We start from the raw sequence: 18,907 nt of genomic DNA, 5'->3' as shown, positions 1-18,907 counted from the left end.
AATGGTATCAAGTGCAGCACTCAGATCTAAGAGGATGAGAACAGATAAACAGCAGTCCTCTTGTGCAAATTAAAGCAGATCTACTACATTTTCAACTACCATAACTACTACTACATCTACTCTAAATCAACAGTACCAGGCTGTATAGTGAATATTAATGTTCATTTTTATCTGACCCTCACAGACCCCCTGAAACCCATCCATGGTCCTAGGGGTCTACAGACCTCCGGTTAAGAACACTTGCTTTATAATTTGCAATCACTGCACACAAGCAATTCCCGGAGCTCTCCATGAGACTTCTGCACCTGTCCACATGTAGTTTGGCCCACTTTTCTTGAGCAAACTGCTTCGGCTATGTCAAGTTTGAAGACACAGGAGTTCTTTTCATAGATGATTGATGGGATTCCAATCAGGGCTCCATAGAAGGCCACTTCAGAGGAGTCCAATGTTATGACACTGGGTAGGATGTTTCGCTCCAGAATGTCTTCACAGTTTTGATATTTCTTTGTTCCCTGCACAGACTCAAGGCACCCCATGCCAGATGCAGCAAAACAGCCTCAAAACATAAGCAAGCCTCCTCCATGTTTCACAGTAGCTATAGTGGTCTTTCTTTGAATGTTTCATGTTTTGGTCTGTTGACATATAGAGCTGATGTGACTTCCCGAAATGCTCCAACTTTGTCTCATCTGTCCAAAGGACATTCTTCCAGAAGCACTGTAGCTTGTGTCAATATGCATTTTAGTGAATGCCAGTCTGGCTTTTTTACGTTTTTCTGTCAACAGTGGAGTCCTTCTGGGTCTTCTTCCATTGAGCCCAGATGGTGGGATCAGACCCTGATGGAACTTGACCTTGGAGTTTAGCTTGTATCTCTTCCGAAGTTGTCCTTGGCTTTTTGTCTGCCGTTCTGGGGTCGATTTTCCTCTTGTGGAGGTTGGCTACAGTTCCATGGACCTTCAACTTCTTCATAATAATTGCAACTGTTGTCACAGGAACATCAAGCTGCTTGGAGATGATGGTCTTCTAGCCTTAGCCTTTAATATGCTTCTCTATCATTTTCTTTCTGATCTCCTCAGACAACTGTCTCCTTTGCTTCCTCTGGTTCAAGTTCAGTGTGGGACACACAATGACACCAAACAGCGGTGTGAAAACTTCTTTCCATTTAAATCGACTGAGTAACTGAATGCACAATTGGAGACTTGTAATATGAGTTCAAGAAAACAGCAAGTTTGGAAAAAAAAAAATCACTCAAATCAAGGGGTTCCAACAAATGTGTCCAGGCCATTTTAGAAGATCTTTGTAGAATAACAAACACTTGATCTCTTGTCTCACTTGCTTTGCTTTACTCGAATGACATATCAAAGACATTTAGGCACACAGGGGACAGTTGCTTTTCATTTCATCTCTTTTCAGGTGGCTTACAGCACTTTTCACTGACTTTGTAAGGGGACCCACTAATTTGTCCACAAAGCTCAAATCCTTAATGCTTGCCTATGGTGCAGTCAGTGGGTCTGCAGCCATATTGATGGAGACACTTGTGAGGTCCTTCACTTCCTTTTTGACCGCTTAGGTCTGCTGATGCCACCTCTGCATGGTATCAAAGTCCAGACTCCATTCATGTGTCGCTCTTATCTGGTGGAACGAGAGCTGCCCACCTATGCCCGAAACTCTGAGTCCCTCATTGTCTTTACCAAGAGTTTGAATACTCTCTTGTTTGGTAAATTCCTGCCTAACTAATAGCTGTTAGGTTTCGTAATTCTGGGAATTGTAACTGACTTCTGCGTTATTTTGAACTTTTCCTCTTCTGGAAACCAATTTTTTTCCCTTGTTCTGCCACCCTGGCTCCCAAACAGCCCCCAAACTGATGTTACTCGATTATGTTCATTTGCAAGTTGCTTTGTATAAAAGTGTCTTTTAAGGAAAAAAAATTGTAAATGTAATTCTGAATCTAAAGTGCAGCCCTTTTGACTGATATGCCAACAAATTGGAAACTTGTGTTTGGCAGACTGTGAAAGTGTACATGGAGCCATTTTGCTTGTTGTTGTACTCCTTTCTCATTGCAGGCTTTAATGCATTCTCTTTATTTTTCTTTTTAGCAGTTGACAGTGTCCTGAAAAGGATGACCATTATCGGCGTAATTCTCTCCTTCCGTTCACTGGCTCAGGAGGCACTCAGAGATGTGAGACCTGCTCTTTCTTTTATTTCTGTTTCATTTTTATTGGTTGATGAAGCGAGATGGCACAAAAGGGGCATTCTGACTGGAGGAGGTTTCGTATCTTAAGGCCATGTTTCTCAGTCCTGATGCTTTTATGCCAAATAGTTTTATAATCGGCTGAATATTTCTGCTTTTAAAGGATTACTCCACCCCCAGCTTACTCCTCGTGATTTTCAGTGATGGCCAAAAGAAAAATATTAATCTCATGTTTTCATGCAGAATAGAGATAAAAAAAGCTTCCAGTAGAATAGTCGTTTATGGAGACCAATGCAGGAGAAGTATAAATGATATCAAAAATGTCCATGGAAACAACCTCACGTTACTCGAGCCACATAATCAGCATGTCATGTCATCCTGAATTATGCTCATAATGCCCCAAATGCATGTAGTTTTACTAAAATATTGTTAAATAAAGTCATTCTGGTAAACACTCTTGTGAAGTAAGAAGGAACGTGCTGTGGAAAGAATGAGAAATTGTTGTAAAGAAAGGTTTGGAGTGTCAGTCTGGTACCGTATTTATTGCCTTTTATGTATATTTTTCTGTATTTTAACATGTAGAAAAATTTAGACCGCTCAACGTTCTGCCCACTTTATTGATTTACATATTTAATTATAAATGGATATGTTTGCCATTTTGGACCATCAATCTACACTGAATATCCCATCATGACAAACTCATAGCCTGTTTTCGGAAAGTTTAGCTAATTTATCAAAAATCAAAAACTGAAATCTCTCATTCATAGAAGTATTTAGACCCTTAGTTTGATACTTTGTAGAAGCCCCTTTTAGCAATATCCAGGTTTGAGTCTTCGATTAGTTTATCCAAGTTTTGCACACCTGGATTTGGGTAGTTTATCCCATTCTTCCTGGCAGATCCTTTCGTGCTCCATTAGACTGGAATTGAAGCTTCTGTAAACTGCCAACCCTCCGCTCTCTCCACACAAGTTCTAAAGGGGTTACATCTGGGTATTGGCTCGGCTACTCAAGGACTTGTCCTGAAGCTACTCTAGTGTTGTCTTCGCAGTATGCTTTGATTCAATGTCGTGCTGAAAGATGGACCATCGCCCCAGCCTTAGGTTGGTATCCACCATGGAGCAGAGTTTCTTCAAAGACCTCTCTGGGTTTGGGTGCATTCATCCAACTTTCATTTCTGTCCCTGCTGCTTAGAAGCACCCCAATAGCATGATGCTGCCGCCGCCACCACCACCATACTTCACTGCAAGGGATGGTATGAGGCAGGTGAAGAGCAGGGCCTGGTCTTTGCCAGACATAGTGTTTCTCTGCCCAAAGAGAAATTGTGTCTCATCAGAACAGAGAATCTTTTCCCTTGTGCTCTGAGTCTTGTAAATGCCATTTAACAACCTCCAAACTGGCTGTTGTTTGTTCCTTGTTTGATGGATTGCTACTGAGATGTTTGTCCTACCAACAGGTTCTCCCTTCTCAACAGAGGACTTCTGAAGCTCCGCTAGAAAAACCATTGAGTTCTTGGTCGCATCTTAACCAAGGCCTTTTTGTCCAGTTATTCAGTTTGGCTGAGCACTGGTAGAGTGGTGGTGTGAATCTTCTTCCACTTCACAATTATCAAGTCCACTGTGCTCTTGGGAACACACAAAGCTTTACAAATGGTTTTATCTCCTTGCCCTAATCTATGCCTCACCCCAAGTTTATCTACAGAGAGTCCCTTGGACTTAATGGCTTGTTTTCTGTCCTGACTTGCTATGTGAATTGTGGAACCTTAAACACACAGGTACACTTCTCCCTTTTTAAATGATATTCCATTAATTCAGTTGGCCACAGGTGGACTCCAATCAAGTTATAGATACATTTCCACAAGAACTGAAGCAAGCAAGTTACACCTGAATACAGTTTAGAGTCTCACAGCAAAAAATCTGAATACTAATAGGATGGTGAGATTTCAGTATTTGGTTTTTTTAGTTCATACCTGTCAGCCCTGGAATCAGCCTGGTCGCTCCTTTCTAGACTTTTTCTAATGCTGCTATGTCCTTTTTGTAGCCTGGAGACCAAAAATACCCACAGAACTCCAGATGAGGCCTCACCAGTGTGTTATAAAGCTTGAGCAGAACCTCCTTGGACTTGTACTCCACATTTCAGGGCTCTATATAACCTAACCCAACCTAAGGTTGTCAACGTTTCTTCAACTCCATGTCTCAGTTTGTCCCCGATTCCCACTACTCTTTGCATAAAGACATATGCACATCCTTTTATTTCTACTCCTGTCCTCAAGTACATGATTCACCATTTAGTTGAAAGAGTTCAGCTGCATCTACAGAATTTTAATGATGCCTTTGAAAATTTTAAATACGTTGCTCAGGTCCCCACGTTGCCTCCTGTACTTGAGAATTGACAGGTTTAGTTCTCTGTGTCTGTCACAGTAGGACATGTCATTTAGTCCCATGATGCACTTGGTTGCTCTCCTCTTTTTGTAGAGTGGTGACCAGAATGGGTCACAATACTCCAGATGTGGTCTCTCTAGTGCATTACATAGTCAGAGCATAACGTCCCTTGATTTATATTCACCAGTTTTTACGATATAACCTAACATTGTCTGATTTAAAACATTAGCAACCTCAGGGTTAAGAAACATCATTCTAGCCTGAGCATGTTCTGGCCCGGCCAGTATTTGGATAGGAGGCCATCTAGGAAAAACTTGGGCTACTTGGTGATAGAAGTGTTTCTAAGGCTAGCAGGGGGTGCTTACCAGGTGGTCTGTACGTTGATCTCAATGCCCCAGTGCACTGATGGGGACACTGTGCTCTAAAAATGGCACGGTCCTTCGGCTCAGATGTAAAACCGAAGTCCTGACTCTTTGTGGTCATAAAATGGGCAGCTTTTGAAAAGAGTTGGGTGTATCCCGATATTCTCTTTAAATTGCCCACCATAGCCCTGTCATTCTGGCCCACCTAATCATCCCCCATCTCTAATTGGCTATTGTCTCTTACCCCTTTACTACCTAATAGCTAATGTGTGGTGAACGCAGTGGTGCAGAAATGTCTGCCATCACATTGCCCAGGTTGGGGCTGCACATTAGAGGTGGTTGAAGTGGTTCCCCTCTCACTTTGTAAACCACTTTGAGTAATGAGAAAAGAACTATATGAATGTAAAGAATTATTAGTATTATTAAACCACTTCCAGAGGTCCAGTATTTCCAACTGTTTTGTCTGGGGATGTCTTATGACTGACATCCATGTCTTTACATGTCTTTTGACGTGTAGACAATTCTAGTATGCCACACTGAAACATTTAATAACTGCTTTGTGATCTGACTGGCAAAGGAGAAAATCCTCTTTAATAAAATCCCTGTGTGCGTCCAGGTGTCTGTGTGTGTGTGTGTGTCTTCTGATGAAGTGTGCATGTGCGGGGCATGGTGCGATGCGCGATATTATTGTCAGAGAAAATTACAGGCGATTTATGGAAATACAGCGAGAGGAAATTAAAGGTACACAATAAAGTGACGCATATTACAGCCACATACAAGCCAGTATTACTGTCAGAGAAAATTAAAGGCATATTATCGACGCGCACACCTGTATTACCGGCAGTCAAAATTAAAGGTATATTACGAACGTACAAGACAGTATTACTGTCACAGAAAATTAAAGACACACAATACACGGCGGCAGCCCACGAAGAACAGTCAGCTCAGCAAGTAAACATCAACAAAAGAAAGGCTGAAAGACAAAGAAAAATACGACCAACAAAAAGAATGAGGTCAAGGTCCCTTGCCATTTAATATAGACTGTTCCTACTAATGTTTATGCACTACTGTTCTAGCGCCCGTTATTGTAATGAGCTTAATTACTAGTATTTTAATAAGAGAGGACTGGGAGATCTGTGTTTCCAATGGTCAAGCCAAATTTGCATACCTGGAAGTCTGGTGTATCGTTTGTCAAAACACTAACCAAGAATCAAAGTTATAAGGCAGAAATGTAGTATGTAACCCAGAAGAAAGTAACTACTAAAGAACCTCTAAACCTCATAGTAATTATGGGATATATAAATAATAGTAAACATAAATAATAAGGGATGCACTTGCTGACCTTTACGCAGTCACCCTGGTGACATCTCATTCTGTGCCATCCCAGTGCCAACTGGGAAAGATCTGTATAGTGCAGAAAGTGGTGGTGCACAAAATCATGCAAAAGAGTGTTGTGACGTAATGAGAAATAATAAATTACTGTTTCCAGCAGCCTGCTGAGAAAAGAATAATATCAGAAATGAATTTCTTGTGCGGAAAAAACCTCAAAGGGGGTTTATAAAAAGGACATTAAAGGCCATACAAGGACCTTAGAATCCCCACAAAAAGTAAAGTAAATCTCGGCTCATAACACTTTGAGTTTCGTTTTCTTCTGTCATGTCTGGCACTGCCCATGTCACATCTCCACATTTCAATAGGCTGAGTGGTGTTAAGTCGTTCCGGGTCACGCCTTGTAACAGAGGGTGCAGCTGCTGGATCATTTTCTGTTTTATTTCTTCCTTAGGTTTTGTCATGTCACATCCCTTTCCTTGTCAGTTCCATTGAGGACTTTAAGGATCACATTCCAAGAGAGACTGACATGAAGGTAAGTAAAGAATAAGGAATCTGATGTGCTCAATTGTTGGCCATCACCTATTTTAGAACGCGTCTTATAATAATGGAGCCGGACGCTACAATGTGATGTTAATTATTTGCTTTCCTTTGTATTACTTTACAGATGTGTGAAGAGCATTGTTCTAGTATTTAAATCACAGACGTACCACTTCTGTGTGTTTTTGTTTGTCTTAGTTTACAGTCTCGACCTGAGCTACCAGTGTGACTCAATGTATGAACACTGGCCGCTATGTCACCTGATCACACTGCTTCAACATATCGATAGCAAATAGTAAGATGAAAACTACACTGAGAGTTTATTCATTTGTTTCTGTTGCTGGATTGCACACAGCCAGAGTTTTTCTGCTTGGCATTGCAATTGAGTCCTACAATGGAGTGCCGTATCATTATGGAAGCTTTTTGCCTTCCACTCGGTGCTGCAGGGTTTAATAATAGTGCATATATATTTACTTCAATAACATAAGTAATTAGTTTTCTCATTACTTTAAAAAGTAATTGAACTATGTAATGCATTGTTACTTTTAACACTTTACCAATGGCACCACTCCCCAGATTGTGCTGGTGAGCTTAACACTGTACGTTAAGCTCATCAGCATAAATTTATCAATTTCTGATATGTTGAGACGGATTATTTTAAACAAGACAAGGCGGAGTGGTGGCTCTGAGGTTAGGGATCTGCACTGGCAATTGGAAGGTTGCCGGTTCGAATCCCGTAAATGCCAATAGGGACTCTGCTCTGTTGGGCCCTTCAGCAAGGTCCTTAACCTGCAATTGCTGAGCGCTTTGAGTAGTGAGAAAAGTACTATATAAATGCAAAGAATTATTATTATCATTATTATTATTATTATTTGCAATAGGAAATTTATATTTGTGGACGCTTCTACCCTAGGCTTCTAAAAGCATGTGCGATGCTAACACATTGTTCCTTTTGGGGGGCGATACCTCCCTAGTTGGAATAAGTTCTTTTGAAATTGAGGCGTTTTAAGTAACCGAAAACTATATAGATATGATATTAAAAGTCGATATCCCTCCCATGGTGATACAGCGGTAAAAATCACATAAGAGAAAATAACTTAGCTTTCTTTACTGACGATTTACGCGGCATTACAGACGAGGAAGCCAAATATTAAGACAATACCAAGGTGGGATCTTGATCTATACAGTCTGCCATTTTTCGTCACTGCGCTGGAAGGCTTTTCCGGACGGATGACGATATCACCCATCCGTCCGTCGGCTTCGAAGTGTTTAGCTGCTGTTCAAGTCTTTTCATATAGTCTTCTCCACGTGCAAGCCCTTACTTACAGTGCATCCAGAAAGTATTCACAGCGCATCACTTTTTCCACATTTTGTTATGTTACAGCCTTATTCCAAAATGGATTAAATTATTTTTTTTCCTCGGAATTCTACACACAACACCCCATAATGACAATGTGAAAAAAGTTTACTTGAGGTTTTTGCAAATTTATTAAAAATAAAAAAACTGAGAAATCCCATGTACATAAGTATTCACAGCCTTTGCTCAATACTTTGTCTATGTACCTTTGGCAGCAATTACAGTAGTCTCCCGCTTAAGTACGCAACTTGAACCTGCGAAGTTTGTGCGTACTTAGCCGGTAGGTGCGTACTTTAGGTTGGCCACTCCCAAACGCAACTTGAACCTGCGAAGTTTGCGCGTACTTAGCCGCCACTCCCAAATAGCTTGCATTTCGCTACGATGTCAAAGAAACCAAACGGCAAGCGTCTCAATGAGTCTCTACGCTGCAAAATCATCTCGAAGCTAAGCAAAACGTCTGCTCCAAGTAAGAGGGCCATAGCATGTTCTCGACATCGAGGATCAGCTGCTCTGCTCTGAAGTTCAAATTGAAGCTGATGATACATTCGATGATCTTAAGAAATCGTTTGAATCATTTCAGAGCAAGATCTGGGCTGTCTCCCTCAAAGCCAAACGCAAGAAACTTCAAAACCTTCGCCAAATAACTATTCATGACATGTTTAACTAATAAATCTTGAACCCAGAATTTTAGGGAAAAATATGTGTACTTAACCGGGATGCGTACTTAAACGGGTGCGTACTTAAGCGGGAGGCTACTGTACAGCCTCAAGTGTTTTTAAATATGATGCCACAAGCTTGGCACACCTATCCTTGGCCAGTTTCGCCCATTCCTCTTTGCAGCACCTCTCAAGCTCCATCAGGTTGGATGGGAAGCGTCGGTGCACAGCCATTTTAAGATCTCTCCAGAGATGTTCAATCAGATTCAAGTCTGGGCTCTGGCTGGGCCACTCAAGGACATTCACAGAGTTGTCCTGAAGCCACTCCTTTGATATCTTGGCTGTGTGCTTAGGGTCGTTGTCCTGCTGAAAGACGAACTGATAGATAGAGATAGATAGATAGATACTTTATTAATCCCAATGGGAAATCACATTCTTCAGCAGCAGCATACTGATACAATAAATAATATTAAATTAAAGAATGATAATAATGCAGGTGAAAAACAGACAATAACTATGTATAATGTTAAATGTTAACGTTTACCCCCCCCCCGGGTGGAATTAAAGAGTCGCACAGTTTGGGGGACGAACGATCTCCTCAATCTGTCAGTGGAGCAGGACAGTGACAGCAGTCTGTCGCTGAAGCTGCTCTTCTGTCTGGAGATGATACTATTAAGTGGATGCAGTGGATTCTCCATAATTGATAGGAGCCTGCTGAGCGCCCTTCGCTCTGCCGCAGATGTTAAACTGTCCAGCTCCATGCCAACAATAGAGCTTGCCTTCCTCACCAGTTTGTCCAGGCGTGAGGCGTCTTTCCTCTTAATGCTGCCTCCCCAGCACACCACCGCGTAGAAGAGGGCGCTCACCACAACTGTCTGATAGAACATCTGCAGCATCTTATTGCAGATGTTGAAGGACGCCAGCCTTCTAAGGAAGTATAGTCGGCTTTGTCCTTTCTTGCACAGCGCATCAGTATTGGCAGTCCAGTCTTTAATTTATCATCCAGCTGCACTCCCAGATATTTATAGGTCTGCACCATCTGCACACAGTCACCTTTGATGATCACTGGGTCTATGAGGGGTCTGGGCCTCCTAAAATCCACCACCAGCTCCTTGGTTTTGCTGGTGTTCAGGTGTAGGTGGTTTGAGTCGCACCATTTAACAAAGTCATTGATTAGGTCCCTGTACTCCTCCTCCAGCCCATTCCTGATGCAGCCCACGATAGCAGTGTTGTCAGTGAACTTTTGCACGTGGCAGGACTCCAAGTTGTATTGGAAGTCCGATGTATATAGGCTGAACAGGACCGGAGAAAGTACAGTCCGCTGTGGCGCTCCTGTGTTGATGACCACAATGTCAGACGTGCAGTTCCCAAGACGCACATACTGAGGTCTGTCTTTAAGATAGTCCACGATCCATGCCACTAGGTATGAATCTAATCCCATCTCTGTCAGCTTGTCCCTAAGGAGCAGAGGTTGGATTGTGTTGAAGACGCTAGAAAAGTCTAGAAACATAATTCTTACAGCACCACTGCCTCTGTCCAAGTGGGAGAGGGATCGGTGTAGCATATAGATGATGGCATCCTCCGCTCCCACCTTCTCCTGATATGCAAACTGCAGAGAGTCAAGGGCGTGTTGAACTTGTGGCCTAAGGTGGTGAAGCAGCAGCCTCTCCATGTCGCCCCAGTCTGAGGTCAAGAGCGCTCTGGAGCAGGTTTTCATCCAGGATGTCTCTGTCAATTGCTGCAGTCATCTTTCCCTTTATCCTGACTAGTCTCCCAGTTCCTGCCGCTGAAAAACATCCCCACAGCATGATGCTGCCACCACCATGCTTCACTGTAGGGATGGTATTGGCCTGGTGATGAGCGGTGCCTGGTTTCCTCCAAATGTGACGCCTGGCATTCACACCAAAGAATTCAATCTTTGTCTCATCAGACCAGAGAATTTTCTTTCTCATGGTCTGAGAGTCCTTCAGGTGCCTTTTGGCAAACTCCAGGTGGGCTGCCATGTGCCTTTTACTAAGGAGTGGCTTCCATCTGGCCACTCTACCATACAGACCTGATTGGTGGATTGCTGCAGAGATGGTTGTCCTTCTGGAAGGTTCTCCTCTCTCCACAGAGGACCTCTGGAGCTCTGACAGAGTGACTATCGGGTTCTTGGTCACCTCCCTGACTAAGGCCCTTCTCCCCCGATCGTTCAGTTTAAATTGCCAGCCAGCTCTAGGAAGAGTCCTAGTGGTTTTGAACTTCTTCCACTTACAGATGATGGAGGCCACTGTGCTCATTGGGACCTTCAAAGCAGCAGAAATTTTTGTGTAACCTTCCCCAGATTTGTTCCTTGAGACAATCCTGTCTCGGAGGTCTACAGACAATTCCTTTGACTTCATGCTTGGTTTGTGCTCTGACATGAACTGTCAACTGTGGGACCTTCTATAGACAGGTGTGTGCCTTTCCAAATCAGGTCCAGTCAACTGAATTGACCACAGGTGGACTCCAATGAAGCTGCAGAAACATCTCAAGGATGATCAGGGGAAACAGGATGCACCTGAGCTCAATTTCGAGCTTCACGGCAAAGGCTGTGAATACTTTTGTACATGGGCTTTCTCAATTTTTTTATTTTTAATAAATTTGCAAAAACCTCAAGTAAACTTTTTTCATGTTGTCATTATGGGGTGTTGTGTGTAGAATTCTGAGGGAAAAACTGAATTTAATCCATTTTGGAATAAGGCTGTAACATAACAAAATGTGGAAAAAGTGAGGCGCTGGGAATTCTTTCCGGATGCACTGTAGGTTCCAAACAAGGGAAGGAGAGGATTCCATTTCATCTCTAACATACAGAAATAGTACAATGCCCATTTTCGTAGTTGTACCTTCGCTCTTCAAATGCTTGCCTAGCAGTTCTAAATGCTGAGAGCCCCTGTGTGCTAATTTTGGCCTGGCCTGTACATGTGAGTGGATTTATACAATAATTATTGTACAGAGCACAGTGACATTAAACTTATATTCTTATTACACACATGTGCAGATGAAAGAGTACAATGGATATGCACAGACTACAAAATTCTTAACTGTAACCAAGTTAAGGGTTTACATGGCCAAATAACTGGGTTACTCGCAAAGAAATCTACATGTGTTAACCTGGTTTCTCTAACTAGAGTAATGTTTTACATGACATTTTGCAAACTGGATGTCTGTGAATAACCGGGCATTTACATGCGCTTTGCGTGCCATCAGAAGTGTACACAAATGACTTTGGACACGCTTCATTTTAATGAATAGTAGTCTGTAACCGCACTTAGCTGTTTATGGCGGTTATTGCTTGACTGGGAATCTACAGGACAAAATGTTTTTTTTTTGGTTGACCAGAGTGATTAAAAATGAAGTGTCATACATAACAAACAAAATTTTTTATCAAACTGCATGAAATGTAATGACATACATCAATGTACCAACTGTCCTGCACATCCCTGACTTTTGATGTACTCCATTTTATTGAATAGCAGTCCATCACAACACTTTAGCTCTTTATAAGAATGCTTGATTCGGAGCCTGACGGTCGGTGCTTTGAAACGCAACCTTTTATTCCAGATATTCAAATAGACACCACCAACTGAATGTGAATGATCACAGTCGAGCAGTGTTTCTTAAACTATGGATCACGTAATGTCTGAACGTCTGTTGCGCTGAGTTGTGAATCACAATAATACTGAAGGTGAAAATGTGACAAAGTTTTGTGGAATGCCATGTGATAGGTCACTGCAGGCAAGGGGAAACTGTGCCCAAAAGGACAACAATCAGCAGCAAGTCTCTGAGGGAGATGGGACAAAGGACAACAATTGGCCGCTATTGTCTAAGAGGGAAGGATGACGATTGGTGGTGACTCACCAATGGGGAAAGATGACAATTTGCAGTGATTGTCTAAGGGGGAACGATGATGATTGCAGGTGATTGTCCAAATGGGCGGGACAAGAATTAGTGGTGACTCTCTAAGGGGAAAGGACGGCAGTTGTCTAAGGGGGACGGATGACGATTGTCGGCGATTCTCTAAAGGGGAAGGACGACAGTTGGTGGCGATTATTGAAGAGGGAATAATGACGATTGGTGGTAGTTCACCAAGGGGGAAGGACGATGGTTGGCGTCATTTGTCTAAAGGGGAAGGAGGGCCATTCTCTAAGAAGGAAGGACGACAATTTGCTGCAATTCACCTATGTGAAGGATGACGATTGGAGGCAATTCACGATTGAGGGAGGGATGATGATTAGCAGTGATTCTCTAAGGGGAAAGGACAATAATCAGCGGTGATTCACCAAGGCAGAAGGATGGGAATTGGCGACAGTTCACTAAGGGGTCAGACCCCCCACCGACCAATCAGATCGACGATTAATGGCAGTTCTAGAAGGAGCGATGGATCCCCAGGATGACGCTCTGGGGTGATTGTGGGTCACAAAGATACAAAAAGGCAAAATTGGGTTGCAAGAAAAAAAAAATATTCAGAACTTCAGCTATAGAGAGATAGAAAGAGCAGCCAAACCAACTGTATTTGTCCCCAAGGGGAATTTTGGCTTTTTACAGAAGCTATAAGTAAGTAATCTTTACTGCATTATGACAACCGACAAACCCCTCTTAAGTGTACACCAGAATGACTGAAAAGAACGACAACTACTGACTTGGCCATTACAGCCACAGTGAGGCGCTATACAGGCGCATTGCCATTGGTAATAACTTGCAAGATTCACATTATATGAATATTGTAGCAGTTATACTATAAAGAGCCAGGAGGTATAGTGTTTACTGGGATAAGGCACTATATAACCCACAAGGTATGTTTGTAGAGCCTCCAGTTTTGAATAATCCCTTTACATCCTTTAGCAATTATGTGACAGAATTTGTTCAGTGGTTTTACGTTTTTCTAGATAGCTGTCCCAAACTGACATGGACAGGCCTAAAAAAAGAACTGTTTTGTATTTTGGAAATTCTCAAGCCAAAATCATCTGTGGATGAGTTTCACATGTCAATGGTTACGAAAGACTACAGTCTAAACCAATGTTAAGAAAAAAAAAAAGGAAGAAAGATGAAACAGAAATATAACAGATTTGGAAAGCTGTTTTTCTAAGCTAACAGCTAACAGAATTTAGTGCCAGTGAAGCTATCCTCTCCTTTCCAGATACATAAGCTCCTGTGCGAAGTGCCAAGAAAAACACAGATGTGTAATCTGAGCAGTGTGAAGGCTGCTGGACGAGATGATTGAAAATGCTGATTTTGGCAGTTTTGACGCACAAAGTGTCTCCATTATAATGTATAGAAACGCATAGGAAGCGAACTGCCACACACCATCCCATGGTGTCATTTTTCCACTTGTTGGTAACTGATTTTGAAATTTACATGTTCATAGTTATCATTCTGAGCTTGAGAGTCGTGTATATATATATATATATATATATATATATATATATGGTTGAAATAGTTTACTGTCAAATAATGCAAAGAGTACGCGACACATGTTTCGCCCTAATTCTGGGCTCACCAGGCGTACACACTCACTGCACTCCCTCTCGGGGATCTATCTATTTGACAGCATGTAGATCGGGGTAATTACATTCACAGCGTTACCTGGTAGGTAACCACCCATACAATCAGATTGTGATTCAGACTACGAATGCCGTGAATATATGTGTGTATATATATATATACACACACACCAGTCAAAAGTTTGGATACACCAGACCATTTCTTGTTTTTGATAGAAGTTGATTTATTTTTTATCAAAATACCATTAAATTGATTTTCAAAATACAACCAAGTCATTATTAGTGTTTCTTATGGCTATTTTTGCTTCAGATGACTGAATTTAAATTTATTTCTGACATATGCCTACATTTGTGAGCCCCGTTTTCAGTAGCAATTCCTTCATTGACCTGAGGCTAATTGGTTATTAGAGAAACCTTTGTATCGGCACCACTAAAATCTGTTTTCCTGTTCACTTGGGTTGCAAGGTACTGACAGTTCTTGGGTACAAAAATGGCCAAAATGGGACAGCAATAAAGGATAATGTAGATCTAACCAGGATAGGAAAAAGAAGGGAAATGGTTAAGATGCACAACTGAACATGAATTAAATGTGGTCAAAGCTGTGGCCTGCTCTCTTTGTGATTTGCTCTGGCGCTTGAAATACCTAACATCTGTTTGTATTCCCAGGTGGCCATGAATGTCTATGAACTTTCATCAGCTGCTGGATTACCTTGTGAGATTGACCCAGCGTTAGTAGTTGCTTTATCCTCTCAAAAGTCCGGTAAGTCTTTAGATTTTCAGAAAATGGAGTGTTGGATTTTGTTAATATTAAAATGTGTGGTTCCTCTGCCAAAAGAGAGAAAAAACAAGAAAAGTCAGTTTTATTAGAAATAAAATAAGACCACATGCAAAGAACATCCAAGGTGGAAACTGCCTGCAAGGAAATGGCTGGGAAATTCTGAGATTTGAGATCAGAGATTTAGCACTGAACCGCCTGCCTGTTTACACGGGAGAGTGAGAGCTCCGTCAAGTGTTTCTGTGGGATGTAGAGACTTTTGCGAGTGAGAAGGTTAATTACAGAAATAAGAAGCATCACCTTAGATAACATTTGTTTAACGTTTTCTCCTGTAGTTGATTATAAGCTTGGCATTGGATACCCAGATAGTCCAGTGAATTAACTCTTGACTAAACACAGCATATCTTTGAGTGGATTACATGCAGTTAATTATACAGCAGCACTCTGTGTGTTTACGTTGCGTGTGCGATTTTAAAAGACATATGGAGTATATTACCTTAGTAAGGATGTTTCATAGACATTACGTACAGGTACGTCATTGCTCAGATATCCTACATGAAAACAAAAGTGTTAAGCACTACTTGAAAGCACACCTCTTCACCAAGCAGATCTTTAATTCTCTGCATAAACAAAGCGAGGAAATTTATTGAGAAAGCAAAGAAGTACACACTTCTCATTGCCTGTCAGTAATAGACATTTAAAACCCAGACAAATGTGATCTTACTTCTTCTTTTTCCTCCCCCTCCTCTTCATATTTTCCCACTTTTGCGTTGGGTCGATGTGTTTGATCAGATTTCTCTAAACAGCTCACTCCTGCAACTCCTGCCCAATCAGACCCTTCTCCTTCACATCTTCTTTTACTTCATGCATCCTTCTCTGCTTTGGTCTCCCTCGTTTTTTCTTCCCTTGGACTTCCATTCCCATTACTCTTTTGCCCGCATTTTCATTGTCTCTCCTCATCACATGTCCATACCACTTTCTTGTACTTTCTTTGATTTCTCTCCCAATTTTGTTGTGTTGTTTTGTAACTCCACACATTCATCTCAGTTTTCTCATTTCTGCCACATCAAACTTCTTCTCCTGAGCTCCCTTTACTGCCCATGTCTCATTGCTGGTCTTACCAGTGTCTTACAAACTTGACCTTTAACTTTCAGTCACACGATACTCCTGATAATTTCTTCAAATGTTTCATCCACACTGCACTCCATGTTTTATCTCTGCATCTAATTTTCCTACTTGGGCTCCCACTGACCCTCAACATTTAAACTTCTCCACACTTTTCAGTAGCTCACCTTGCAGGCTAACTTCTGAATCCTGATCTTCATTAAACCTCATATCTTCTGTCATTTTCTTCCTATTTATCTTCAACTCTCTGTCTTCCAAAGCCCTTCTCCATTCCTTCAATTTTCCCATAACTTCCTCATTTCTTGTGCTACACAACACAATGTCATCTGCACAAAGAATCCACTGATGCTGGGGTTTGGGGGGTTGATCTTTCATCCCATGACTCAACATATCCATAAGCAGGTCAAAGAGGTAAGGACTTCAGGAAGACCTGTGATGCAGGCTTACTGGGATCTTTTCTGTTATCCTTACACTGCTTTTAACCTGAGTCCTTATTCCCTCATACATATCCTGGACAATCATCACACACTTTCTCTCTCATGCACCTCCAGACCTCTTCAGTTCAATAAACGCCACAAGCAGACCTTTCTGTTTAGGTTTCATTTTTATTTTTTTACTTGAAGCAAATATAAAGGAACAATAACAATGTACAGTGGAACCTTGGTTTGCAAGCATAATTCGTTCCAGAAACGTGCTCGCAGTCCAAAGCACTCGTATATCAAAGTGAATTTCCCCAAAAGAAATAATGGAAACTCAGATGATTCGTTCCACAACCCAAAACTATTCATATAAAAATGATTAATACAAAATATAAAGTAAAAATACATAAAACAAATTAACCTGCACTTTACCTTTGAAAAGAATCATGGCTGGTGTGAGTGAGTTTCTAAACTCTTGTGGGATTCCACCCAACGGGACGACACGCGGAAGAGCGTCCCAAAGCAATCGCAGTCTCCCAGCGCTGTAGCAGTTCACCATAAAAGCGAATCCGAAAAGATCGCGGACATGCTATAAGCGCCTGCCGTCGATGGGTGATACAAGGAACATTATAAATGCGCAGGGCACAGTACTACTTGGCTACGACCCTGCGTGATTTCTGTGTCTGTGTATAGGAGAGTGGCAGATCCCGCTACAATAAATAACCGCGCTGTTGCTGTTTCAAGCTGAATAAAGCTGGTGTTGCTAAAGTACTGAGACTCAGCTTCGTGTTTTGGGGTGCAAGACGGGGACTCGCACATCACAGCACACACACACACAGTCACAATGCTGTAGTAAACAGTATACGCTCGTACGGATGTTAACTATATGAGTGAGGCACGCCGACTCAGATGTAGAATAGGAGACAATTACCCACAATCCCGCAGCGAGAGAGAGAAGAACCATCAGCTCAGTTGTGATCACATGACGCTCAGCAGACAAAGCGTATACATACTCGTATTGCAAGACCTCGCTCGTTTATCAAGTCAAAATGTATTAAAAATTTTAGCTCGTCTTGCAAAACACTCGTAAACCAAGTTACTCGCAAACTGAGGTTCCACTGTTTAACTTTATACGTTGAAAGGCGAGTTAGCACTGAGAGTGTCACGGGGTGGGATGGAGAGAGGATGTGCACAGTGGGAGTAATGATTGGGTGAGAAGTGTGGAGGGGTGTGGTCAAGGCTAAATAAAGTGGACACAACGGAAAAAATTTTTGTTTATTAGAGAGGTGATACTTTTTTTTAACTCTATTAAGAATTTCAAAAACAAATTGCATCACTTTTCTACATAGTCACCTTTCTTTGCGATGCAATTTTCCCAGCGTCGTGCCAATTTTTTAATACCCAATTGCTACTCCTCCCGCCTTCACCATTTCCAGCAAAAATATAAAACTGCAGAAACTTTTTGAACATCCCTCGTAGTAGTATTATTATTAAAGAATGCTATTAACCAAATCAGTGCATTAACTTAAATAATTTAATGTGTGAGTTAACAGTAGGGCGTGATGTAGTTGTAGTCGCTTTTCTTACTTAACATGTGGATGGATTGTGGTCAGAAGCTCCACCTCAGTCTCCCTGAATTAGACTTTATGCAGTGGTCACGTTTACCTGACTGCAGCACAGACAGGAAGCCATTGCCATGAATTCTAGTGTCACAGATAACTTTCCTTGCCCTGGTCCAACATCACTCGGTATAGATGGTCCTGTAGGTTAGTGAGAGCAGACCCTGTGATGCATTCAGCTGGCCACTCCACTCCCTACAGATCCTTGTGGTCCTGCTGCATGCTGTTCCCAAACCAGGCAATGATAGTTCCTGTCAAAATCATTTCAGTGTTGGATGTGTACAAGTTCTTTATTCTTCATTTGTGCAAAATCTGTCCTTTTAACAGTTTCTGACTGTGTTCTCTGTGTTCTTGTTCCAAAATGTATTTTTAGTAAAAACTGGGTTCTACTGTACAAATTCCTTTCATAGTTTTTAACACTTTAATCATGTCACCTCTTAATCTCCATTTGCTTTAAATGAAGATGTCTTCCCTCATAGCTCAGAGCTCTCGGTGCCAGAGTTGGCCTAGTCGCTCTGCTCTGGATTTGTTCTAGCTCTGCTCTGTCTCTTTTATAATATGAGGACCATATCTGCACACAGTACTCCAGATGACACATCACCTGTGTGTTATATTTGATCATAACCTCTATTGACTT

General features: G+C 41.7%; 1 protein-coding gene across 1 annotated transcript in view; it reads left to right on the top strand.

The window, feature by feature from the left end:
• Positions 1–18,907, top strand: part of nckap1 (NCK-associated protein 1) — a 272,226-nt gene that overhangs the window by 239,595 nt on the left and 13,724 nt on the right. The window contains 3 exon segments of the mRNA XM_051930467.1: positions 2,094–2,176; positions 6,712–6,792; positions 14,999–15,092. Coding sequence (XP_051786427.1) covers positions 2,094–2,176; positions 6,712–6,792; positions 14,999–15,092 — 258 coding nt within the window.

The sequence above is a fragment of the Erpetoichthys calabaricus genome, chromosome 8 (genome assembly GCF_900747795.2).
Source record: "Erpetoichthys calabaricus chromosome 8, fErpCal1.3, whole genome shotgun sequence".
Taxonomy (NCBI): Eukaryota; Metazoa; Chordata; class Cladistia; order Polypteriformes; family Polypteridae; genus Erpetoichthys; species Erpetoichthys calabaricus.
The sequence above is the reverse complement of the archived record's forward strand: the minus strand, read 5'-3'. Positions and strand labels throughout refer to the sequence as shown.